This window comes from Thunnus maccoyii, chromosome 8, assembly GCF_910596095.1.
Source record: "Thunnus maccoyii chromosome 8, fThuMac1.1, whole genome shotgun sequence".
Taxonomy (NCBI): domain Eukaryota; kingdom Metazoa; phylum Chordata; class Actinopteri; order Scombriformes; family Scombridae; genus Thunnus; species Thunnus maccoyii.
In genome coordinates, this window is record NC_056540.1 from 26,280,310 (window position 1) to 26,307,500 (window position 27,191).

Below are 27,191 nucleotides of genomic sequence, written 5' to 3' on the forward strand. Positions count from 1 at the left end.
TTAACGGGCCATGCCAGCATCCACATCATTCTCCGTGTTGCCATGCTGCTTAATAGAGACCGGTACCTATGGGAATTCAGTCATACCTCACATGCAGGGAGACTATTTTTCATTCCTCACACTGGTTTAAACACATTGTGGTTTTGGATCTGATTCTGATTCTAATCATAGAGGTGTGGGTCCCAGGAATGTGTGTGTGTGTTACGGGGGGGTGTTCCCAGTAAGCATTGATAACCCACCTGTGGACCAAAACAAGCAGTGGGGTGAACCATAAGAACACTGCTGACCAGGAAACAGCAGGGGTTGCCACCATAGTGAAAGACTGTTTTTTTTTTTGAGTCGGGGGGCGAATTTAAAATGTTCTGGTTCAGGTTAAACTTCATTTTTACCTTCAGAGTATGATTTCATTTTCAATGAAGTCTTTAAAAGCTTCTGTGGAAGGTGAGTGGTTTGGTTTGACCTGTGGCTAGGTCTGCACAAGATTGCTTTCTGCTAAAACATTGACGAGCCAAGGGAGCCCACAGTGACTCCTTGGGAGCTGGCTATTTGACAGTCTGAGATTCTCAGACAGATGAAAAGTGTCACATTTGAGCAGAGTTCACCAAATGTCTGAGAGGAGAAAAAAATGGAGCCATCTGCTCTTTCTTCTCTGGTCTCGGCTTCCACCCACTTCATCATTAGAGTCGCTCCACTCAAGCCTTTATCACCCAGCTAAAGCTGAGCTATTGCAGTTGGCATTCAGAGCGGGCAACAACTAGTGCAAAAACAATTCATCTTAGCCTTTTCATCCAGAAGAATTTATGGAAAAGTGAGCAATCCAACCACAAATGGCACAGACAGCCATGTGCTATTTCAATGCAGACCACAAGTTGTGCATAGCAGGTACTGACTTGTGAGTAGTTATAACTGCAGTATAAGCTTTAAAGGCCTGGAGACTTTACTTTCACAAGAGCTGTTTGAAACAAAGCCACAAGCAGAATCAAGTATAAATTTTAAAAAATATTTACTGGAATACCCAATTATGCAAAATAAATTGGGGATTACATTTCTGGAGGTTAAAACAACAACCTTATGATATGCAGCAGAAATGCACATCTTGAATTTACAAAGCTCCTTTTTTTCCCCAGTTGAACATCCTGCTTAATTATACCTCAACACATGATCCAAAGCCTAAATTCATCCATGAAAACAAGTAGGCCCAGATCTGACACAGAGCCCAATGCACACATAAATTTAAATCTAGCAGTTGCCAGTCATGACTGAGAAACCTATCACCATGTCCCACCCCCTTCATTTGAGTACAACATCTTCATTAGTTTTAAATGATACCTTTGGGTCCAGTGAGAGAGGCCTCTGGAGCTTTGCCTCCATCACCACAGTGGTTCTCATCAAAAGGCAGACAGTGTTCCCCAGTTCCTGCCACCACCTCCGCATTCGACTGCAGATCCTTGGTGCCGGTTAAGATTTTTGGTCGGTAGATCCTCCGGGAGTTTGTGTCTGACACGTACAGCTGGCCGGATACCGGGTCAGTTGCCAGGTAATACCGGTGTGCCGGGTTGTTACTGCATTCAAGACAATAACTTGGTTATATATGGTAATTGCAGACAAAAATTGCCCTTTTCTTATGATGCAGTTGAATTGTCCTTTAATGGCACCAATTTCCCCCTAAAATTTGATCTAATGCAATCATCTTTCAAACACTTTAAAACCTGTAAACCCCAATTGACCCCAGATGAAATTTAGCCTGACTTTTCCTCTGAATAAAACATTTTGAGTTAAGAATATTATTAACAGTTGATTCCATTATACCTCTCTAGGGAGGCAGGAACATTGTTTTCATTACACATTACATTTTTCAAGTTGTCTAAATAGGAAACACTTTTTAGAAAATGTGCTCAGTATATCCTAGGGAATACAGAAAGGTGTATTGTTTAAACACTATTAGCGAGCAATAATGAAATTAGGGAATCCATGTATTTTTTAAAAAATTGCATTAAAAGAGATGACAGAAAGATAATACCAATCAGGTTGTGTTCTTAGCATTTAAGCTGCCATTAAAAATCTTATTTTCTAAAACACACACACACCCTAAGCAACTAATTAAGTGTAACTTATTTTTTTCCAGTCACTTGCAGCTTAAAATACAAACCTTATTATCAATTTAAAATTAGTAGCAACATTGTCATGAACGCGGATAATGAACTGAAAAGGAAAATAATGTTGTGGAAAAACTGTGAAGAATTTCCACAGCAGGAAAAAAAGGGGGGGGAGCCTTTGAGAGTGAAAAGTAGAAGACAGAAGGTTGAAAAGATGGAAGTCAAACAGAATTTAACAGGATACCACTGCAGCGGGGTTCCAGTATGCAAAGCAGAAATGACAACTTATGTGCCAGATCCTTTCATTTCATTTGTTATCACTTCCCTGTGGGACTTTAGAAATCACTGAAATGACTGGCTTATGTTAACTAAGTGCAACAACTAATGGCAGTGCATCTTGTTCTGCTTATTTGCATTCTTTTAACCATCTCATAATAGATCTAACCCCGTCTGAATCGGAGAGCAAATGTATTAAGGATTAGGATTCAAAAGAGAACATGTGACTGACTAAAATTTAGACATGAAGAAAGCCAATTAAAGCATCATTTTATGTGACGTCCCATTTAAACAAGCTCAAAATGTTGAAAAACGATTGAATTAACCTTTTCTATTAAGGCACAGTGTTGATACATAACACGTGCTTAAGTGCCATTAAAGAGCCCGAAATAGAGGCAGTTAACATGAAAGATAGCTCGCTTTACAGTGCAGTCATAAACATGGCTTCTCTGCTTGTACTCCAGCTTAATGGTACCTCAGTCAATACTGGTTGGCTTTGGAAATGGATAATGTGATGGCAAAATAAATGTGGCAATGAAACATCTTTATAAAATGATGAAGATAGAGTCATAAACCTTGACAGCTATTATGAGTCAAAGTAAATGCTCAAAATAGGTGGCTGCTATCAAATTCCTATAAAGAATTCAGCAAGACATACACTAAGAGCCCTTTCCTTTACAGTCAACCTTTAGGGGATGAACACAATAAATGATACACCTGTACAACATTAAGCAGTCCAATATAAAAGCGCCGTGCTGAATGCAATCTTTGTGAAGCTTCTGATGGTAAGATAGATGTATGGTAAGTTGTGAGGCTTTACTGTGCGGTCTTATATCTTATATGTTGTTTACAAAAAACGGCTGCAGAAATCACCACTCGACACCTCTTTGGCAGTCTCAGCAAAAACTAACATCCACCACCTGACTGCTCTCAGAACAGGTGGTGACTGATGCTTCTATATGTAGGTTCATCTGTCACTACATAAGGAGAGTTTGAACATACCCATCCCAAGTTGTGACCCAGGCGCTAGCGCAGGTGCTGTCATCTCAAGATGAGACTAATCAGAACCCTTCAATTGATCAAGAATTCAGGAGTGTGGTATCAACCTGCCCAAGCATTCACATGTCACAAGCACTCACTTGTCACTCTGCGTCTACGCTCCCTTCACTGGCTTCCTGTAGTAGCTTAAATTAGGTTCAACACCTTGTTGTAGGCCAAGAATGAAACGTCACCTGACTACCTTCAGACAATGGTTCAACGCTGACCTGTAGCAAAATGTCTCTAATCTGCTTCTCTTCGGATCGTTTGGTCTTGACCAAATTTAAGGGGACAAAATGATTGATTGTGGCCATTTAGGATTCACATAAACAAACCAAAAGTAGACATATGAGTCATATGGACTGACATTGATCTGGACACTTATGGAGCTCTATCATCGAACATGCACAGAGCTTGGGAGGAAAATCAAAACTAACTAACTGACCAATAAGTCTTGCACTGCACTGTAAGGCTTTATTTGTCTTTTGGTGGCCACATAGAGCTTTTACAAGGCTCTTACAGAAACATCTGGATATGGGCATTAATCAAAACTGTACTGGACCAGAAATGTTATAGTAATGGGCAGCTGAAATCAGATGAAAGGGGTGACTATGTGTGTTTTATTGAAACTTGAGGCAGGAAATGGCTTCTGTTATTATCAGACAATTGAGTATATTAGTTTAAATTCATACAAAATTTACATATCTATATCACATAATCTTGCTGTAGGTCCAGTAACCATAATTATTAGTCCAGTTCACAATTTCATTCCCTGTAGCACCTTTTGCATTTGTGGTCATTTAATCACTAAAGCAACCTCATTTCAACCATCTTTGCTTGGTCGTTTGGTGTTGTCTTAATCATGAATACAAAGCAGTTGTGTAAGCCCTCAGGATCAGAGCATCTGCCAAACACCATAACGGTAAATGTAATTATAAGCTTCACAGTGGTACTGTTTATTGCAGCGCTATTGTACTAGACTGAATTGCACTTGGTGCACAGATGTTAATAGTATATATGTTATACTAACTTGCTTTTCCATATTTATACCACTACAGTTTAAATGTGTCAAGGTTTCTAGTCATTTCATCAACAGTTACATTGCACAACTCCTGATAGACTGCGCACACCTCCTCTTATACAGCTATAATTAAGCTATAATTTTTTTGTAATAATTACACATGGGGGGGTTATTCATATATTTATAAAGATGATGACAAAGGTGTATGGAAAGGAAGAGACAACATGCGCTAAGATAATACACCTACCTGTGTCTAAAGTCTTTATTTCTATGACAAAGCACGCAAGGAGAAGGAAAACAGAGAAAGAGAATCAAGATAATGAAATTGGCAAATCTTAAAAGGGATACTTTTTTTCATTTTCAGTTTCAGGTTGTTGTTTTTTTTCCAATCAGACAATTTTCTTGTTGTAGGAATAACTGTTATAGAGGTAAATAGTAGCTAGTGCAAACAATGACTGAAAAGTTGAAAACAAAATGGAGCCTTTTTTTTCTCCTCACAGTGTCAAGTGAGGAAAAACAAACTGCTGAAACCTGGAAAGTCAAAAGTATCCCCTTAAAGGATCAACACAGCCACTAGAGAAAGTCGCAGGCAATGACAATCCGTTTGGCAGAAAGTGGAGAGGCAGGGCTTTGGCTGAGAGTTACTACCCGCAGAGAGGAAAATATGTACTCCTATCTCCATAAAGCCCCATCCTGCATTACCTCTGCTTTTCTCAATTTGGCCACTCATATTGAAATATTGATTCTGCCACTTGTTACATTGCCCAGTGCAGCCAGAATCTAAATAAAGACTAACAGCAGTTGACAAAGGTTCTGTAAAACCCATATGGAGTATCTGGACTCTTAATAACAAGCATACATACCAAAAAATGAAACAATTTTGGTGGTTACATCAAATAGAGCATAAGCAATTAGACTTTTTTTCCATTTGTACTGGTTTAAATCTGGACAGCAAGCTGCCTTCTAATCTGAACTAAAGTTCCCTTAGTGTGTCTTATATGTTTGTCTTATATGATTCAATTGAATGTAGCCAACACGAGTCCACATGGTAGTGTTTTGTGTTTCTCTCCTTGTAAACAGAGTAAAATAGTTGCTTGGAGACACAAACCATTTCTTAAACCATTATTTATCTAGGAAACAGCTGCTGAGCGTGCATGCTCCTTTACAGCTGCAACCTGTTTCCCATTTATACTGTTACACACATTTCTGCCAGAGAGCTGCCTTAGAGTGATGCTTAGTACTGCACAGGTACATCGACAGGTTTACTGAGGTAGAGGAGGAATGTTTTTTTAATTCTTGAAATTTAAATTGTTGGTGTGGGGATATATGAACTTCTGCATGATCTTAGCAGAAATCTGCAAACCACATAATGTACACCAACATTTTGGGGAACAGTGTGGTGACCCATGTCCCGTTAAGGCAGTTTTCATATGTCTGTCATGTACGTGTCTGAATAAGGATGATGGCCCAATATACATTTAATCAACATCTGCCACTTTGAAATAAGCCAACTGGCCGAATCAGAGTCATTGCTGAGAGAAGCCAACTTGGCAAGAGGGTGTAAATCATCCCAATTACACGCTGAAGACAGGATGTCTTTCCTAATTATGGAGATGGATAGGGAAAAGATTTCAAGTTTCTATGGGTAAGGAAGAGATGTGTGTGACTGAAAGTCTGTCCACTATGCCATTTTGGTTTTACTCTCCACACTGAACTAAATGCAGAAATGCAAAGTGGGACCCAAAATATACTCTGTTGGAGTCCATATTTTTCATATCTGAATATTTTTTTAGGGGTCAACTACAGCACAGTATGTTGCCTGATTTTGTGTGTTTCATGTTCAAATTCTCAATTCAAAATCTATAACACAAAACACTACCATGAAGTATCACCTTTCATCTTGACTATGAAAATTCTTCATACAGTTTATACTTACTTAAACCTTGGATTTTGTACCATTTAGTGAAGGGGCAGAGGTAAAGTTTCAACAAGTTGCGCAATAAATGTTCTGTTTTTTAAATCAACAAACTAAGAGTAACATGCACTTGAGCTTACCTCAGCTCCATGATACTTGTGACATTGCCAGATGGGTAGATGCGACGGATATAGTTGAAATCTCCAACGTACAGACTACCATCGATGCCCCATGCCAGAGCCACTGGCGCCAACAGCTTGTTGCCTTGGGCCTGACCATTACAGCTGGGGCATGAGATGCTTCTACGCCGCCCGTTCCCCATGACAGTGGAGATCACAGGAGGCTGCAGAGAGATGAACTGGTTCTCCCCGCTGCCTTTGTAAAGAATGCCTGGGAAACAAAACACCAGACATGAGTGGTTGCAGATACTAGGATCATTATTTATTTTATTTATTCAACCAGAAAGTCTGTTGAGATACTCTTGCAGCTAATATGGAAATACACACATCCAATTTACAACACTATAAATAACATATTAAAGGAGAAGCTCACCAGTTCAGGAAATGCTCTTATTTGCTCTCTTGCTGAGAGTTAGATGAGAAGATCAATACTACTCTCCCAGGAGTTAGAGGGGAGGATTGATGTGGGAAGGGTTAATGGGATGATATGATTTTTTTTTCTTTTCTTTAAAGTATGGAGCTAGCACCGGGGGACAATTAGCTTAGCTCTTTGTCCAACATTCAAAAATATTCAACCTACTATTAAAAGGGACAGCCCACCCATTTCACATATTACGTTTCTTTATTCGCCACAAAGAGTACCACTCAGCCTGTGAAAACAGTTGTCTAATGTACTATGTTGCTTAGGAGGGAGCTTTCCAAAGTTGAAGTAATAACCCTGGTGACATCATCAGGATCATCTCAGCATAAGCTTGAGACTTTATTTTTAACAGAAAGCCTGCATTACAAACTGGAGGTGTTGGGTTTGAAAGAAGTGAGCTTGATTATGGGGAATGTAGGATCCAGTGTTTTTATTGTTTTACCCAAATTAGACTATGACTGGAAAGTATTGTTCTTGCAACTGCATTTATACACTTTTTTCTTACTCAAATGTAGTTTAACCATGCCATGCGATATGCTACTTCAGTAAATATTACTGGGACCACTACAGAAAATTGCAGATGAACATTTTATTTCCAGGAATTCACACTATAGACACTACCACTGACTATCCCTGTAACAAATTGGTCACAGTCTTGTAGTCTTGTTTAAATGTGTCTCTTGTGAGTCTCCCAACTTCATGAAAGTGCAAAACTAATTTGCTGTAGTACCCCTTTAACACATCGTATGAACTTGGAAATAGAGGTAAAACAAAGTTGACCATTCCTTTTTGACCTTACTAGACACAATGTCATCATAACTAAAATGATAAACGGCTCATTAAACATAGTTTAAGGGTGTTTGATTATGCTCTCATAATACTGTTCACCCTGCCCTTAAATTTTGTTTTGTTCACATTTATAGTACAGAAACTCCTCTGTATCAGCTAGTCAGTTGTACTTCAGAGGCGGCAACAGCCTTTTTTAAGGTTGCCCTCAGTACACCACTGATATGAGTTTCCTAAAGGTTGAGAAATTATGGTTTAAGTGAGTTTTGTTTATGTTATTGCGATCAAAGACCAGAAAGTGATGAGATTTAAATAGTGCAGGGAGTGGATTCAGCACACAGGCAACCAGTTGACCATAAAGTCACCTTCAGTCCCATGCATAATTATGAAACTGCTTCAGTGGGTTTATGAAAACCCTCCACAAAGCTGAAGTATATTTTATGTAAAATAAAGTTCTTTTAACTTGACAGGGAGCCTGTTTTCCCCAAGTCACAGAGAGGTGGTTAACATAAGTATGGTGCACTGTACCTCCCCCTAACAGTGCATACATTTCACTGAGGACTCACCAAATTTGGTGAGTCACTACAGATGAATATTTTAACAAGAAGCAGATATAACTGACTTTTTAGGGGGGGGGGGGGTACTGATATAGTGGGACTCTCTTCAAAGGGGAAAATACATCAAAGGGAAGAAGTGCATGCTGGAAGCACTTAATTATTCACATCCAGCAACTTGTTTGAATTCACACTGCCTCTGTCCTAATTAGTAGATCTATGACACCACTGAATGGCCATATAATGTCGTTCTCCCACAGCGTTATCCCGAAAGCCATCGTAACCCTCGATGTATGTGAAATCGAGCGTGCAGCCATGCTGCTTGTCCCTTCTCTGATTAGTTCCTTTCATTGATTTAATTGATTGAAGGGCAAATTCAAATGAAGGCACGGTCTGGGGAGACTCTTGACAGGACAATCTGACCAATCCGTCTTTTGTATCCAAGAGCATTATACATGAGCCTCTAACAAAGACAAATAGGTCCAGGGGATGGCTTTATGCGTGACGCCATCAAACGTGTGACCTTGGGACTTTAATTGAACTGTGATCCATGTGTCTGCTCAATGAATGAAACACTCAGTGAGATTTTCATCACACTGATTGTTTGACGCTACACTCGGAAACATAGCTACAAATAACAAATAAGCTATGTAATCTGTCTAGAATGTTAATGTCTGTTTGCTCAATAGCTCCTTAACATTCTCAGGAAAGACAAAGACGTTTCCAATATTCGGGAGCCTAATGCAGTGTGTAGGACATGGATCAGTTGCAGCAGTACAGCAGTCTAGCAGTTTGGCTGACGTTCAGTAAAAAAAAAAAAAACATTTAATGCTGAGGTCATTTTGGCAAGCCGCCTTGGTCCTCTTTATTTACACTTCCATCATGGTTTACAGTACACACAAGTCAAACCATAGGCTATTAGACACCATAATGGAATGGATTAAATAAACTAATCAATCAACAACTACCCCCCACGATCTCCCTCATACTAAGTGTGGATATTCTTTCACTTAGACAACTTCTGCCGTTCTTATGTGCTTCAACTTAGAGTGAGTGAGCAAATTAAGGTTCAGTTTTCCTCCCTCAAGGACACTTGGTCATGACACATTACTGTTGATGACTGTTACAAGGATCATGCTTGTGACGTCTCAGCTGGAGTGCCGCACTGATGATATCCAGTGCTCCAGGCTGAAGAGGGGGACCCCTGCAGTGTCCTGACAAAAATGCATTTGGAGTCCTTAAAGATATTATAAATATGTTATACTTTTATTTCACTCTGTTCTTATCTTGAAGCAAAGTTAGGATGAAATCTATATTAGACACAACAACTACTATTATTTGTGACAATTTATACAATTTGGCCAAGTTCTGTTTTTCTGCAGACTGAAGCAAACTAGTGTTCCCTTGACAGATTTAAGTGAAGTGTCTGCTCCTTGATTAATAAATGAAAGTGTGGAGGCGTGTTTGAGTTTTGGATAGAAGCTGGTGAAAGAGAAAAATCACTGTTTTGCTTGGCATAGTGAGGAAGTCTGAGAATCTGTTGTTGCTCCAAGATCACTCCGACATGCTCCAACCAGTGAGCACACAGCCTGTAATGTAATGTAACTGCATGTCACATGGCATTTACCACATTACTAAACACTCAGGCAGTAACATGGAATTTGACAAATAATAACAGAAATATGTTGAGAAAAATCACCAAAGTATAAATGTTTATTAAAAACAAATGATGGTGAATGTAAGTGTAGAGTGTAGAGAAACGTGGAGCAAATATGAGGCAATTTTCTATCACATATAGGGAGAGAGCGGAAAATAGAAAACTAGACGGGGAGTCATTACAGAAATATTTGAGCAGGGAGTGGAAACTGTCTTATTCACATACTTTGCCATCTTCCTGTATATAGAACATAATCCTCACTACACTGTCTCAAATTACAGGGCCACATTTTTACCTACTCTGTATATATTCACTCATTGATGACTGTTTGTTCAATTGATCCCTTGATTCCAATAGAATAATTACAGAAGGTATTAATCTGTTTGATAACAGGCTAATTTGAGCCATGTAGTGGGGAAAAAAAAGCTTTAATGCCAACATCACAGCTTCCAAGATACAAATGCAAGACCGAGCCTCTGTACCTGATAAAATAACTAGAGTGCCTTGAGCAATGTCACCTTGGTGACACATAGAGAGTACAGAGATTGGTCGGGGAGGAGCGGGAGTGTGTCTTAATTGCACCATGTCCTTCTTTGTTCTCCTTTGTGCTGTGTCATACCACCCAAACTTCCACTGATCCACCATGATGGAGGCTAAAAGTGGGCAGAAACCACCCAGTGCTTCAAATGGAGCATGTGTGTGAGCTGTACAGTAAGTAGGCCTACACTCCAAGATACTGAGTTGCTGAACTCTAACTGTGTCCAATAAGAATCAGCTATGTTACCCTAGATAGAGACAAGCTGCAGATTGAGGGGAAGGCATATCCACTTGTAATGAAGAAAGGAGGGGCAGGAGGACATGACTAAAGCACAGACACAAGCAATTTGCCTTATCTAGTTTGACAGGCTCTGGGGTGGAGGCAGAGAGAGGCAGGCGGCTTTTGCTCGGGTCTTTTGCCACAAACGATGAGAGAAAAAGCCCTCAGATGTTGGAAGTGGTGCGAAAATGAAGCACGAGTCACAACAAAGAGCAATAGCAAATGTCTGGAGCTAAACCACTGTGCAGCCGCACAGGACCACCGCTTGCTAACATGTTGGGTGAGGACATTAGTCAAGGTTTACAGCATTAAAGAATCAATACTGCAGCAGCAATGAAGGCAAACAGTGATATTTGGATTCATCTTCATGCCGGCTGAGGATATTGAACTGCATTGCTTGCCCAAAAACCCACGTGGGCCATAAATCTCAAATGTCAAAAAGTGGCTGAATGCAAGACTGAATAATTCAGTTTGGATTGAGAAAATGTAGAGGATAAAACTAGGTGCCTACTCACAACCTCTGTAATAAAAATTAATATGTCTGATGGCAAAGACAGATAGAATTACAGATAGGGCTATGATACTTTGATGTGAGCCCAGTATAAACTAGCATACCAAAGTTGCTAACAAAAACATTTCACAGTCTTACAGAGCTCACTGTCCTTGGATTGAGCTAATAGGATTGTAGCATGAAACCCTTTTGGCAAATTGATTAAGCCCCTGTCAGAGAGGGGTAAATGAGACAGAGCAACGTAAGTTTGCTAAAGTATTTTTGAACCTTTTTAAATTTAGTCAGACTTTGTCATTTATTTTTGGGGCGGTGTTGTAATAGGACAAGTGAAAAGTGTGAAAGAGCCTTGGGGAGGCTGCAGCATTTACTGCATAGGAAAAACTAGACACCATCTGGTTGTTTCATTTCTGTCATCACTGTTTCCATGTAGAAGTAAAACCCTGCACATAATGATTTCTCATGCACAGTAACATCCAATTTTCCGATAAATCCAGACATGCAGCATAGCTCAATCTAATAAAGGATGCAGCAAACATTAGCATATCACACATGCTGCATCTACTGTATCTGTTGATCACAAACGTGTCTCACAACAACTCCAACTGTCATGCTGCCACAGAGAAGGCTTTGGTGATGGCTGTGCTATACTTTGAGACAGGTGGGATGAAAAGCAATGCATCAGCAGCAGTCATGCTAGAGGCATATTTCAGTGTTCTTTTGCATACCTCACAAACTTCACGTTCTGGATGGCTTGACAGATTGGGTTCGGCAATGGGCCCCTATGTCTGTTCTTTTAATGTTTAACAAAGAGGCAGGACTAAGTAGCATCAAGGTGTGAACAAAGTAAAGGAAGACTCAGAAACTGGTTCTCTGACATGTTTTCCACAAACATATCCGACATAGGCAGTTTGTGCAGTCTTTGAGATGTTAAAAGTCTGTTATACATGCAGAATACATGGATGATATTACTGTTCAAACCCTATGAGTGTTGTATGATGACTAATGTTTCCCCTGCCAACTGTTGGTGTGCATGCAAGATGTTATACAAGACTAGATTCAAGGAGTAGGAAGGATGGAGTTATACAAACAGTCCTCCTTAAAAACACAGCTCCTCTGGTAGCCAAAATATCTGTTAACAAAAATAATTTCAGTGGTGTCATAAAGCATGACGATCTTAGCCAAATGGACACAGATTTATACTTCTGTGTGGTTGCAAATGATATGTAAGGATGTTCTGTAGCTCCACTGGAGCTCACAAAAACCTCCTAAGAAATGTAAATTCTCCTCCTACGTGTTTTTGATGCTAGCAGGGATTGAGAGAACACAGTCAAAATTCAATGTCAGCACCATGCTTAGGGTTTTACCTACCATTATAATACTTAGGGTTAGGGTTAGGTCAAATAATATCATTTTCTTGGGGAAGGACCCCCAGATCCCCAAACCCCCCCCAATGAAACCAGACACAACCACAGCAGCTAAGCCCTCCAGAAATCTAGGGAACACCCTGCATGCATACATATAAAAGCAATGGTGTTTTTAATGCAAACTCGGTCACTTGAACATTTTAATAGTGTGCTGTTAAACCAGTGAACCTCATTAACCTCTTTAACCTTGCCGGTCCCACTGGTAGTATCTTATAAATGACTACAATTTATTCAGACACTGAGATGATAGTAGATACATACTATATTATAAGAAAGCCAACCAAGCCTTTGCAGAGTTTTGAGCATCAAGCATTGCAACTGGAAATTAATCTGTAAAATTCTTTAAAGTGATTTATCAATCTCTCAAAGAACCAAAATCATCAGTAACTCCTGGCGGCTGAAGCCACTTCATAGTGATGTACACTATGAAGTGGGCTGAGGGCCAACTTGTTGCCTGATCAAAGCTCACCTAAATCTAAGTATGTACATTTTGTCTGCTTATTGAGGAAATGACTTTATAGAAGTTTCAAAAAAGCATTGCAGTGGGGAGTGAATCAGAGAAGAGTTTAACTCCTACCTGTTCAGTGACTAATATGACCTCTGACTGAGTGCCTGTGGGTGTACAATACAACTTTGGAGAGTGATAGCCAGTTCAAATGAATACTGGGTAATGCTAGAAAATGTCTTGTCAGGATATTAATAAGGATATCATTGCATGACATGTCATATTGCCTCCTCCTGACGATTATATAAAAGGAATATTTTTGTCTTAAAATGAGATTCTGCACCACAAGAAGGGAGGTTGATAAATTTGCACTGTATCTCTACATTTAAATTAAATATATTTAAAGGTTTATCTTCTTCAGAGTGATGGGATTTGTTTTATCTTTTCAGCACAATGACCTCTCAAAACTTATTTTGACGTGATGATGGTTTAAAATAGGGAAGAAGTTAACAAAACACTATTTCACTATACTTCCCGATGCCAAACTGACCCATACTTATATTTGCCTGAACATAAAATGAGACTTGCTAGAAACATGAGACTGAGAAAGGATGGATTAAAAACAACCATTGGTCTGCATCTACAAATTGTATCAGCTGTTACATCTTCATGTTTTCTCACCCTCAATAATAGAAATAACAAAGTTGAATCAGAAGAAAAATCAATCATAACCATGCAAGGCCTGACGCTACTGCTGAAAGAAACATCAAAGAAAGTCTCCAGACTCTGTTCTCAAAGACACAGTAATATGGCTAGAACCAGACAAACCATTACTCCAGGTATAATTACCAGCTTCTTAGATGCATCTCTTTGCAAATGCACACAACTGCCTGAGATTCACAAATGGCTGAGTGAATTTGATTTTAAAAAATGAGCAAAGACAACATTTAAATGCCCAAAACAAAATAACACAAAAACCCAGGGTAACAAAAAAACATAAATATCCAAGTCACAAACTCCAACATGACAGTGTGAGACTAAGGACTCTGCTGAAGGCCACGACTGTAACCTCGCTTGTTTTCAAAATGAAAGGGACACAAATTGTCATGGACAACTGGAACAACGATTGTGAGCTGGAGTGGGTTTAATGTCAAAACAGTAGCCTGGCACACTGACAATGCACTCTACCCTGAGGCCTGCTTCTTATAATTGCAGTCATATTACTGCCTGAATTCTCCAGATTATAGTGTGTGACCTCCTGGTTGTGTAACCCAGCAGTGACTCAAAGCTCTATGTATCTTTGATAGTTTCATTATGTATGTTTCACTCTCTCACGTCTCTGCAACAGCACGACAAAGACAGAAGCTTGTCCATTTATTGTACTTGATGATTAAAGCGGTTCTGATTGATGACAGAGGGAGAAATTAATTTAGTTTATTGAATTAATGTGATAATTAAACATGACACCTGTTCATCAAAAGTGTAAGTCTTCATGAGCAGCAAAAAGCTGTCTTCTTCCTAAAATAGCTGAGTAGCGTGGATTCGTAGCGAGCCCTGCACCCTGGTGACTTACTCACTGATTTATTCCGTCATTACTGTGAATGATCGGCCCTTCAAAACTCTCCTCCATTATCTGCAGATGGGATGACGAACCATATTTCATTTTGGTTCAAGTATTTATTGCTGTGATTGAGGGTAAAGACCACCTGCCTGTAACCCAAGAGGCCAAAACACACTCTCACCGAACAGCGCGCGTCAAAACAGCCACCCCTATCATTTTCTATGTACAACCCCCACACCGGCAGCAGCTAGGTGCACGTCAACGCGCCACCCTGCAGCACTTCACGCCACTATCCTATTTCCAGTGTCACCACTGGAAAAAAAGCTTTTTTTCTCCCAGAGAAGAAGCTGTTTTGTTCTTAAATACAATGTTGGCCCAACTACAGATGTTATTTACTAGTTAGCTATTTCACCAGTTCACTATCTCACAAATTAATTAATTGTTGGTTGATCTGCTGCTTTCAAAACATAATCTCACTGCTCAGATTATTATTTTTTCAAGTTATTAACCAAAAACTGTAATAAGCAACTCACCCATGGCATTTTGTTGTTTTGCGCTGTACTCATAAAGCAGGAGTTACATCTGGGTAACTACTATCTTGACACACTGCAGTGCTTCCTATTGGTGCCGGGGGCAGCACTTGACGCACGTTATATGAACATGCTGTGTTTTCAGCTTAAGAGGCCACCTATCTCTGCCCCACATGCACACGCATAAACACTTATATCCTGTATATGAGCAGTTCTGTTAAACCCAGAGTGCATTTCTTACCGTTCTGAATGTCCAGTATGTGGTGTTTGTCCAGCATCCATCCTCCCATGTTGGCAGCATCCAGTTCATAGCCTTGTAACACCGCTGTCCTCTTCTCCCAGAGCACCACATCAAGGCAGGACTCGTATTCATATCCCACTGACACTGAAAGTAATGATGGTAGGTGCCTATGGTGAGCAAGGTTGCATCCTCCTTACCTGACAGTTATGGCAGCAATGAGGCTTTGACAATATAAGACATTCAGCACACGTTCTGGCTGTTTTCTGTATTTGCTGGTTCTGCGTTCTCTTTGACTATGTAATTTTCTCCAGCTGGGATGATTTTAGAAGGCCTGTGGGATTTCTAGTGTCTCACCTGCACAGTTTGTTTTATGCGCTCTCCTCTCATTTGTCTGTTTTATCTTGTGTAAATGCAAATAAACCACAACACGAAATAGCATGTAAAGTGGCATGAATTATTTAAACAATAAAGGCTCAGATGGAACACATTATTGTAAGTATCATAAATGCCATGATATGGTTGCAGTTATAAGCCATGAGTGAATTCAGTTGATTGTCAGGGCTGTGAAATATATTCATCCTTCTTAACAAAAACTCCCTTAGCCTTTTTCAGACTTTAAAAAGTTTTTGCTGCAAAAAATTAAGATGCAGTACTACTTCATGGAGTTCTGCAAAACAAGATAATATGAACAGAAGTGCACTCGAATGCACTGCTAAAGATGACATTGTGATTCTACAAAGAAAAATATAATTAATATACATTATGTATGATTCAGTCAAATGATTTTTGTCATTGTTTATCATTTGTCAACTATTGCTCCTCCCTGGATTTTTTCAGGCCACTGCCTCAGAGGCAATATTTTAGTCAGTGCACTGCTGCTGAAATATCATACATGCAAAACAAAGATGTCAGCAAAAGAGCAGTGGCCTTCAAAAATGCAGCACTGGGGGATTTCAGGATTTCACACCACCTGCTAAATCTTTATTGCACATGATAACAAAAGCAGTCCCTGGGTAAATAATCCTCAATTTAGAAAAAAACATCAAATCAATCTTCAAAAGTTCAACCAAGGTTCATCGCCTGAAGGTAGCGCAAGTATCTGACAGTGAACCCACGCTAACACAACATCTTCAGACAGCGGCTTCACAGCGGGTAACTCACCCACTGCCTCCGCCAGGCCAAAGACCTTCTGATTGTAGGCGTCTGTTTTATCCCAGATGAAGGTGTAGGAGAGGTCAGGGAAGGCAGGAAAAGACTTCTGGAACTGTCGGCCCATGACGGCCACCATCAGGTGCACCTTCATCAGGCCAAAGGGGAGACGGTCCTGGGTCAGGAGCACCTTGAGGATGGGCTTGTAGCCAGCTGCCCTGGAGCTCAGGTAGACCAGGTTGAGGTCGCTGCCTGGTATGGCCACTTGCTCGTGAAGGACCTGCGATTTTAATTAGCAGTCAGACGGGTGCCAAATTCACAGTGTGAAGTGTAGACTTAAGTAACGGGAGCAACAGGAGTTTGCTAGTATTTAATGTTGAGGATGACTCTGATAATTATATGCGGCGCAGTCAAACATTATGATTTTGTGTTGAGCACCCAAAATATTAAAAATGAATTCTTATACCAAACCACACACTATATTAGTATATTCAAACTGAGAAAACTCCACAGGCAATAAATGAATCCTTTATTATTTGAGTACATGAACAAAATACTTTTACTTGAACACCACAGCTCTAGAAATTGATAACTCTTATCCTCTTTTTTCTCCTGTAGAGTCCAAGTTATTGACCAGGTTTCACCTCAGGCTGCCACTACGCTCATGCTGAAGCATGTCCAAGCAATTCTGATTTTCCTCCCTCAAATGTAACACAGACCTTTTTTTTTTTTTTTTTTTAAACAGCAAAAGCTGCAGAGTCACATTTTATATTTAGGGATTTTCAGCTCTGATTTGGGCCAAATGGATACAAACCAAATCCTGAGGCATGCGACCTCCATGGGCGATGTGCCCTCAGAATTTATCTGTGTTGCTCTGAGACAATTTATGGCTTAGTATTTGAGGAGACGGCTGAATTCAATCAAAGCTCAAAGGCAAACTGAAAGGCAAATCTGGCTGTTTGAAATAAGAGAGAGAAGCCGCGGTAAAAGATAGATAACAGCATTTATCGCTACTCCATGCTTGTGTATCTTCAACTCCGCTAACCATAATATTGGGATCAAACATGAGTCAAATTATTAAAGTCATTGAAAACAATCAAATATGAGCATAAATTTGGAAAAGATCATAAAAATCCTGTGATGTGACACGCTCTATCATGTCCCCATGTCACCTCTTGTCGCAGCAGTCTCACCTGGGTCTCGGGGATGATCGGACTGTCCTCTGGGGAGGTCTTGTACAGAGTGGAGAGGGGCGTGGCCAGGATGAGGGGGTTGGGCCTGATCAGACCTGTCAGGTAACAGCTGGGGATGTCGTTCTCTTCCCGCTTCATCACCACTGTGTCCATCACATGGAAAACGTTCCAGGGAAGCCACACTGTGCGGTGCAGCGTGGGGAACGGAGCACGCTCGTAACTCAGCGTCAGAGAAGCACCGCCGTTGGCCAGAAGGTCAAACCTTAACAAATCATGATGAAACGGAAATTGTCACTGATTTGATAAAAAATATATTTATTAGCTATAATTGTACTATATTCATTTGTATTTGCAGACTCTTCCAAGCAATTCGGGCCTAATTGTCATAATTTTTGCTATCATGTCTATGAGTTATGATGACTTTTTACTTGCAGAAGTATTTGCTGAGACCTTGGAAGATGGCAACATCATAACTTAAATACCAGTGGTCAGACAAACAGGCAGGTGGTTAGCTGTTACCACATTATCTAAAGCACTTTATTTGGCAATAAATCCAAAAGTAAGCACACCCAAAATGTCAGTAATGACCACTCATTGCACAGGGAATTTGTGTGTGTGCACAACTATGGCAATTACAGTAGGTTAAAGGTAAATCAAGAGATTGGTCTGTAAATTAAGATGAGGATTAGGTTGACAGCTGAGTATTTGTTCTTCTTGACCCATGGGACATCTTTTTAGGAATTTGCCACATACCCAGATCTAAGCAAATAACTTAGTGTGTAAGATGTTATTTTTTACCGATAAGAATGACGGACAGAATTGATATAATTGTGGAATTTCTCTTTAAGTGCAAAGTAGCAAAGTAAATATTTCTTTCAAGTCTGAGTCTGATAATGCTTTTTCAATGGAAGAGAGAACTCTTCCTTATTCCCTCTGAACAGCCTCTATATATTATTATCATTCACTGAATCTAATTTATGACTTTTGTTTAACCAGGCATGGTGTAAGAAGACACTTTATGGTTGAATTTGGTTTGGAGTCTTGAGTCTTGGGAGTTCTGATTTTAATTAGTACGACATTACTCAGGGAAAAGTTACTGGTTTGGAAATGAAGGGCGAGTCTTTGAAGTGCTGCTCTATATATTCGGCGAGCTCCGCTACCCAGGGGGTAAAGTATCTGTGTGGTGACATTGCATGCATTCACATGCACAAAGACACACACCCTCACAGATTTGAATGCTTATGCACATTCATCATGCACGCACCCACACCCCGTATGACACACACACACTCACACGCCCATGCCAACAGCCAAGCTGTGCAGCTGACCTAAAACAGCTTCCTTCTCGAGCTCTCTTCACTTTGGGCAGTGGGGAGCTCACAGCTGCAAGAGGCCAGGCTTTGATGCCCCTCCCCTCCCCTTCTTAACACACTGAGCGGATCTGTTGGCTAACCAAGTGTGATTATCCCCAACCATTTATCACGCTCCTTGTCAGAAGAGTTACAGGGCGGAATATCTGAAGAAATCAGCTAATCCTCAGCTATCTGGGGACTCAAGGATTGTGCTACATAACAACAGCTGTACAATTCTCTGTCACTCATAAGCCTTTTATTCCACACTGGCAACACATAAACACAACCTCTATCTGCTGAATTTGAATGAAGGCCTGGTTCACTATCTCTAAAACCCATCTGCAAAATAAAGCTCCTACCTGAGGTGAACCCTTCCTGTAAAGTATGTGACATACGTTTGTCTTATATGTATTTGCACTCCCATTATTAAGGACCCATCTGTGGTAATATCAGGAGAAGGTCAGACTGTAATCCCACGTTTTACTACACCGTGGGCAGATTGATTCTACCCTTGCTGATTCAATGCATTTTAAACAGCCTGGTTCAAAATGGCCTCCACCACTGTGACATTTGCATGAGGAATTGTTCGAGGGCACAATGTGTTGCTGTTTCGATTTGTTTTGAGTGCTTTTTGGATAATGGCCAGGACGACTTTCCCACTGTCGGACTCTTTATGCATTTTTTCCATACTGGTCTGGGGACCGCAGTTCAGTCCACAAATAAAATCGTTGCAAGGGCAAAGGTTGAACCTAAGCTGCGCCGCCTACAAGAGAGTGCTCATGTTTATTTGGACATGTAAATCAGTGTTGATAAATGCAGACGGGTTGCTGTGTGCCTTTTCATGCTGCAACTATTGATGCACGTGATGCACACAGGGACACCCTTACATGCCATCTTGTCGTGTGATGGTGTAGCCGTACTCCGGGTAGTGCAGGAAAGAAACGTTGACTCCAATGAGGGGCGTCCCGTCTCCCGTGAGGACCTGACCCCGGATGACTGACGCCAGGCTGTGTGGGTAAACAAACACAGAAAGGGCTGAGTAAACAAACAATGCTAGTCGCCATCAACACGCGGCCGCGGCATCAGTGCTGTTAACAACCGCCGTCCCTTTGCCAGCAGCATGAGCAGGGAGGTATGATTTACTGGCCATTAGGAACACACACACATGAGTGGTTATTATTCATGAAAATGTCACCTTACAGAGCACCTCTCTCTTTTTACTCCTTTCAAAAGTCCATAATTCATTGTGATGAGGTTTTCAATGTTTGGTTTCTCAGCATCTTGCACATGTATTGCAGCATTTGTATTCCACAAGGACACATAAATTGATGCAATTTGTTCACGCTTAACCTCTATTTCTATTAAACATATTATTAAGTATTGACAAGACGTTGCATAGAAAGACATGTGTAGCTCTTCAGGGCAATTCTGTTTGCAAGCCCAGCACAGAAAGCTGTGTTCAAAACAGTCTGCATCAAAGCTAAAAAAGGAAAACACACAGCATATTAAAAATGGCTGACAAGATTCACAGTTAAATTATCAGTCTGCTAAGTAAAGTCAACTCAGTAAATGAAGTGTACAATATACTCCGCAGTGGGCATATCAAATGAGATTCATGAGTGAAATATTCACAGTATTGTTATCGCTCTGACCTCACTAAATTAAGAATCTCCCCTCACTTGTATTTTCAAGAGGCTGTGATCCGAGCGGGATTTTTCTTGCAAGTACATTTGCTTCCAAAAAAAAAAAAAAAAAGAGCCTTTTGTCAGTGTCATACCCGAGTCTTGTGCTCGATAGCGTGATAAATGTCTGTGGTAATACTCGTGATGAAAGATAATATAAATCAACAAGAATTGTGTTAAAACAAGCTCTTCAACTCAGTTACAGATATTCTCTTGATGTGAGAAGTTGCAAAGCTCAGCGGTTGACGTGTCAAGAGGCACTTTATAGGAATTCATAACAACAAAATGCAATGCTTGAGGCAAACTGTCAGGAAGTAAAAACAATGAAAAGGAATACAAAAAAAAAAAAAATCGCCACAGCAGTTTAGAAAGGTGAAGTCATAAATAGTGTAGACGTGAAAAAAAAAAACTATTTGAATACAAAAATATGCACAGTCTTCAGCGGTGAAGTCAAGTATTTGTTGACGTCTATGGAGGAAAAAAGATGTCTGCCCCCTTTAAAAAAAAAAAAAGAAAAAAAAAAAAGAAGAAGTAGAGGTTTTCTTTTCCACAAGTATTTTTAAGTACATTCATACCTGGTGGTAGCCTAATATAACCTGCCTCCTACTGTTGGCCAAAGAGCAGTGCCATTGGAGCAGGTGGGAGGGTTAAATGCCTCACTTAAGGGCATCTCTGTGGTAGTTAGTCTAGCATGGGAGAGCATTACTCTTTCACTTTCCCCGCATAGATTTACCCTGCTGGCAAATGGATTTGCTTCTGGTCAAAAGGCTCTTCCACCCCCAGCATCCCCTCTCCTGCTTTCACCTAAAAAACCTATATTTTCCTTGGCATTTTTGCTTCATAAATCACAGACATGGGAGGCTCATACATGATTAAAGCCTCAGATATCCTCTGCGATTATTCAACATGACTGCAAGGCCTTCAGGTAAAACTCGCCTCATACTAGTCCCTGCTTCTCATTGCTATATTCTTAAGTGTGAAGTAATTTGAAAAGTCAGTCTTTTGTTTGAAGTCAAGAGGAGATATTTCTGCACTAACGTTTAATCATTCCCCTCTTCTCAACCATAAAGCGGAATTTTAGAAGTGCTTCCTCTGCATTTGTCACTGGTAGGCGAAAAATGTCTTTTTTTGCCACTTTATCTCCAGGTCATTATGTATACAAGCTGAGGGATGGTCAACAGCTTTAGCCTCTCTTTCTGCCCTCCTGCTACAGGCCTGGCACAACCATCTCCCATCCTTTTATTCACCGGCTCGAAGAACAAGGCCACTTAAGAGCTCCGGCGAAGGTTGGCTCTTTCTTCCCTGTGTCTCTATTAATCTTTTGAGAGGCAGACAGATGATACATGAGCCGAACCCCAAACAAACACCAAGTAACACCACCTGCTGAAACCCCAGAAATGAATCATATAATTCATGCATTCTTATCTGTCATTGTCTCATGCCGGCTGTAGAAAAACACCATCTGAAAACCCAATGGGAGACTTGTGTGGGGACATGTGATATGGCTAGGGAACTAGAGGGGGTAGAAAAGAAAAAAAAAACACTAGACCACAACACATGTTTTATTCTCTCTCCCTGTGCTATACAAGGGACAAGTTTACTGCTGAGTCCTGAAACCTGAACGCATACTGAAATCTGCTCCCTTTCTCTTGGCTTACACAATGGCTTCTTAAAAAAATAGAAAGAGAGGAATGACCTCTAACTGTTTCCAATCTCTGTACCGTTAGACATCAGATACTCCACTACTAGACGTAACAGTCATCGCTGCTGTTGGATGTCTTTATTCTTCTCTGGCATTGTTCCAGTGCTTCAGAGTCTTTGTATGCTCTGCCATGGCTGTAAAAAAAAAAAAATTCATCCTACAGTATAACCTCAAATGAATGTTTGAAAAATATAGTTCTCCAAACAAATTCTACCACTGTTGAATTCTACTTCATTATGTGACTCTTTCAACTCCTCATGACCTCCTTTTTTAATTTCATGTATGCAATGTTTGTCCTGGTAACATACAGTAAAAGAAAAAGGTAATTTTGTCAAATTTAGTAGTATGCATGTTTGCTGAGCTTCTAAAATGCACCATGATGGTTTTGACTATAAAACTAACTTCGACAAGGAGATAAAAAGGCAAATGAATATTTTGAGCAAGAGAGCTAATGCCTCTGCCAGACATGAAATCGACAGTAAGCTGAAGACAATGAGGATGAGGATTACTGAGAACCCGACTGGGGGGGATTCGCCTCATTCTATATTTTCAGTAAAGCATACTATTTACATAAGGATTACTTTAAACTATTGGAGGAAATATTCCCAAAGCCTTGCGCACACAGTTGGCAATCATTTTCCTCTCCATCAGCCACAAAACAAACGCTGCTCATGATTCTGAACAGATGTGGGAGTGCACTGAGGTTTTGGTGAAAAATATGACTGTCTTCTCAGTTTGTATGCTGATGTAGCCTAGTAGTCTGTTCGTTGGGTAAGGTCTTCCTTTCCTTTATATTTATATCAGAAAATTTTAATGAATGTCTTTACCTTGAATAAACACCTTGGAAATTAAATTCTTTCAACACGTTAAACAAAAATGTGTAGTAACTTTATAAGAAGTCATGAATAAATGAATGAATAAAAAGCCTGTCCTCAAAAGCAAAAGCTTCATTCATGGTCACAAGCCTGTGAACCACAATAAAAACCTATTGTATCTATTGAGACATGCAAATGTAAATAAATCCTATAACTAAACTTAGTGAGGAATTTGAGGGAGATGGCTAAAAATCCAATGCTACAGTAGCAGCGCTGCTCTGTAGCAGGCTCTACTTATGCACAAATTCTAACATCAGCAAGTTGATGTTTATCAGGTACAATGTTTACCACTTTCATCTTGTTGGTTTAGCGTGTTTGCATGCTAACATTTGCTAATTAGCACTAAACACAAAGTACAGCTGAAGCCAATGGGAATGTCATTAGTTGGAAACAAATTGGAAAAATGGAAATATTGATGGCGGTACAAGATGAAAATTTGCAGGATCATCAAAGTTATTACCATGACATTTCATGGCAAATGTCCATACACTAGTTGTCAAGATATTTCTCTAAAAACACAAATGTGAAGCTCATTGTGGCACAAAAAAAAAAAATCAGGGAATCCACAAAGTCCTAAGATTCATCCGCTGGGGATCGTGAATTTCAAAAATGTACAAAATCAGTTCAGATTGTTGAGATATTTTAGTCTGGACCAAAGCACAACAGACTGATTGACAGGCTACTAAAATGCTGCTTGCATGGCTAAAAATGAATACTAAGTGACACATTTAACACTCTGTTGTCCTACAAAACAGAAAAAAGGACCTTATGACTGATGAAGCTAAAAAAAGATGAAATTGTCATCTAAGTGAAAAATGTATCACATTATGTATCATATTACAGCAGCAATAGGTGTGATTACTATAGATTTCTATAAAAGTAATAACAAATAAAGACATATATTTACACTTTGTTTGATATTATCATGCAAAACATACTGGCCCTTTGTAGACTCTCTGTGATGGGCCTGATTTTATGTGTTTTTCTGTTAGAAAGAAAGTTTATAGAAAGAAACTCTTTCTAGCTAATATCAAAGAAAAGTCCACTTAGGTGTGCCAGCCTCAGATATTCAAATATACTGTGTGATGGTTGGCTCGTTGATGATCAAAAAAATTAGGTTTCTTATAGAAGATACACATTAATGTGCAGTGAAAATGGTCTCTGTGTTTGCTGTGCTTTCTCTTTCCAAAAACCACATGGCCCTGTTATCTCTGTCTAAGAAACAGAGTCCTCGTGTTTTTAAAGATATAAAGACTATTTTTAGCAAGGAATAAGCTCACTCTTGAGCTACTTAATCGTCACTGGTAAAAAAAAAAAAAATGCTTATGACAGAGGCACCACTGTAAACACACCTTGTTTACAACTCACAGTGACTGCAAAGACAAAGAGATGTGAGATTCTTTGACGTTTTGGAGTGGCTGCACAAACACAGGTGTCTCTTCCAAACATTAATGAGACAGCAAACAGCTAACGTGATCCAAATAATTAAAGAGCTGTCAGTAATTCATTAAGCCCCTTACCTGCTGTTGAACGGGTTATCCCAGGGTATCACATGGCTGCCGCTGGGACCAATCAAAAAACTGACACGATCATAAAAGCCTTTCGACATGGGCTGGGCGGCCGACCCTTGACCCTGACCGGCGGTGGCAGCGGGGTCAGGCGAGCCACGACAGTAGGTCTGACCCTGGCAGGAGATTTGAGTGCAGCAGTCTGGGTCCATGCAGTCAACGAGCCCATCTGGAAAACAGGAGGGACAGTCGAGACAGGGAGGGAAAGCTTTGTTGACCTGGATGTGTTAGGGTTTGACAAAAGAAACACGGGAGCATCTCCATTATTGTGAGGAGCTCCAGTGCACACAGATGATTTCTAACGTGAACTTTAGTTCATTAAAGTGACAGCAGAGATCCTGAGCTGACATCAAAGTGTGAACTTTTCCGAAGTATGTCACCTAATATGAACCTCCAAAGTTCTGGGCTTGTTAATTAGACCGATGAGTAGTTTACTAGAAATCCAGCTAGTGGAGTATTAATAAATAGTTTAAACCACAGTTCATAATTGGTCTACTGTATATTTTCAAGCATGCTGTTTAACAGTCTGCTCTGCTGCAACATTTGCATATTCTTTCTAGTTATGTTTTATGTATGATTGATTTGTTTTGTTTGTTTGCACTGTCACCGAGGAGCCACATCAAAGCCAGTTTTCTATCTTGCGCAATAAGAGCTGCACACTCACTTTTTCCGGAGCTAAAAGACTATTTGTACGAGGCTTTTACTCCTTCCTACCTCCCTCGTTATCCTTGCCATCTGAGCAGAGCGTTTCGGTCGCTACATCACATCCCAGCCCTCTCCATCCTGACTGGCAGATGCAGTGCCAGACGTTCTGATCCAAGACGCACCTCCCGTTGTTGTTGCACAGCCCGGGGCAGCCGTCTGTCAACACAACATGTACGTGTCAAGCAGCTGAGCGAGTCAGAACAAGGAAATCAGGAGGAGAAAGGGAGGGGGGAAGACAAGAGCGAAGGGGGCATAGTATAAAGTGGACAGGGGCAGAGGAGGGACAAAAATGATAAAAGACAGTATTGAGTGAACATACAGTACAATACACCTCTGACATGACTGGGGATGTGGGGGGAGGGTGTGAGGAGTTACTGTCGTTTCACATGAGTTTCAGGGGCATGTACAGCCAGACTGAAAAGTAAAGTGTATGGGATAAAAGAGGGGAAACTTGCTGATATTGTGAATGCATGTCGGCAGTGGTGGAAAGTAAATAAGTACATTTACTGAAGCACTGTACTTAACTACAGTTTTGAGGTACTTGTACTTTACTAGAGTATTTCCCTTTTATGCTCCTTTATACTTCTACTCCACTATATTTCAGAGGGACATACGGTATTTCACTTTCTACTCCCCGACTTTTTTGCAGCTTTAGTTACTACTTACTTTCAGAGGAAGATTTCACACAATGGATAATATAACAAGCTTTTAAAATACAACACATCATAAAGATTAAACCAGTGGTTTCCAGCCTTTTTGGCCTTTGATGTCTTGCAAAAAGCACTGTGTAGGCGGGTCACATTTTGAGTGTCTACGAGTTGTTAACAGCTCCTTCAAATAGTGATTTTTCCCTCTAAACTTCCCACATGGTTTCATTTCAATAAATGTTCAAATGATACAATATTTCACCAAAAATCAAAGATTAGAGAGAAAGTCAAAAAGTCAAAAAAAAAAATTGTATCAAAACTTTGTTTTTTCTTCTTTCCTCTCCCACTGGTCATCTTGCAAGACCTCAGATGTATATTGTGACCCTCTGGAGGGGCCCAATCCCATGGTTGGGAACCACTGGACGAAACTAGCTAACTGTATATAAAGTATTTCAAACCCGATCCATGTCGGGCAGCTACAACAGTAAAATGCTGCTTACACATTGAGTACTTGAGTACTTTTCGTCTTTTAACTTCTGATTTCCTGTTACTGGACTACTACGCCATTAGACAAAAATGTCTTAACTAGATGTGTCCATCTGATAGTGCTGTAGCTAAATTTAAGGAAAAGAATCCATCAGCATTTAATTCAATGCTATGTCTCAATACAACAGAGGACTCTTATGTGCCTCCCAAATTGATCGTCTTGTTGATAGTGCTGCAGTCTCACTGCAAATGACACTCAACTCTATTGCCCCTTTAAAAAAGAAGATAATAAAACAAAAGAGGTTGGCTCCATTGTATAAATCCTAAACCCACAAATTAAAGCAAACATTGAGAAAACTT

The 27,191-nt window shown here is 40.1% G+C and overlaps 1 protein-coding gene across 2 annotated transcripts in view; it reads right to left on the reverse strand.

Annotated features, from left to right (window-relative positions):
• si:dkey-237h12.3 (teneurin-3) overlaps positions 1-27,191 on the reverse strand; it is a 144,197-nt gene that overhangs the window by 16,708 nt on the left and 100,298 nt on the right. For both annotated transcript variants that reach the window (XM_042418562.1, XM_042418561.1), the window contains 8 exons: positions 25,708-25,854; positions 24,946-25,162; positions 20,054-20,173; positions 17,815-18,076; positions 16,634-16,901; positions 15,473-15,616; positions 6,487-6,736; positions 1,330-1,562 (listed from right to left, as the gene is read on the reverse strand). In XM_042418562.1, coding sequence (XP_042274496.1) covers positions 1,330-1,562; positions 6,487-6,736; positions 15,473-15,616; positions 16,634-16,901; positions 17,815-18,076; positions 20,054-20,173; positions 24,946-25,162; positions 25,708-25,854 — 1,641 coding nt within the window. The remainder of the gene's footprint in view (positions 1-1,329; positions 1,563-6,486; positions 6,737-15,472; positions 15,617-16,633; positions 16,902-17,814; positions 18,077-20,053; positions 20,174-24,945; positions 25,163-25,707; positions 25,855-27,191) is intronic.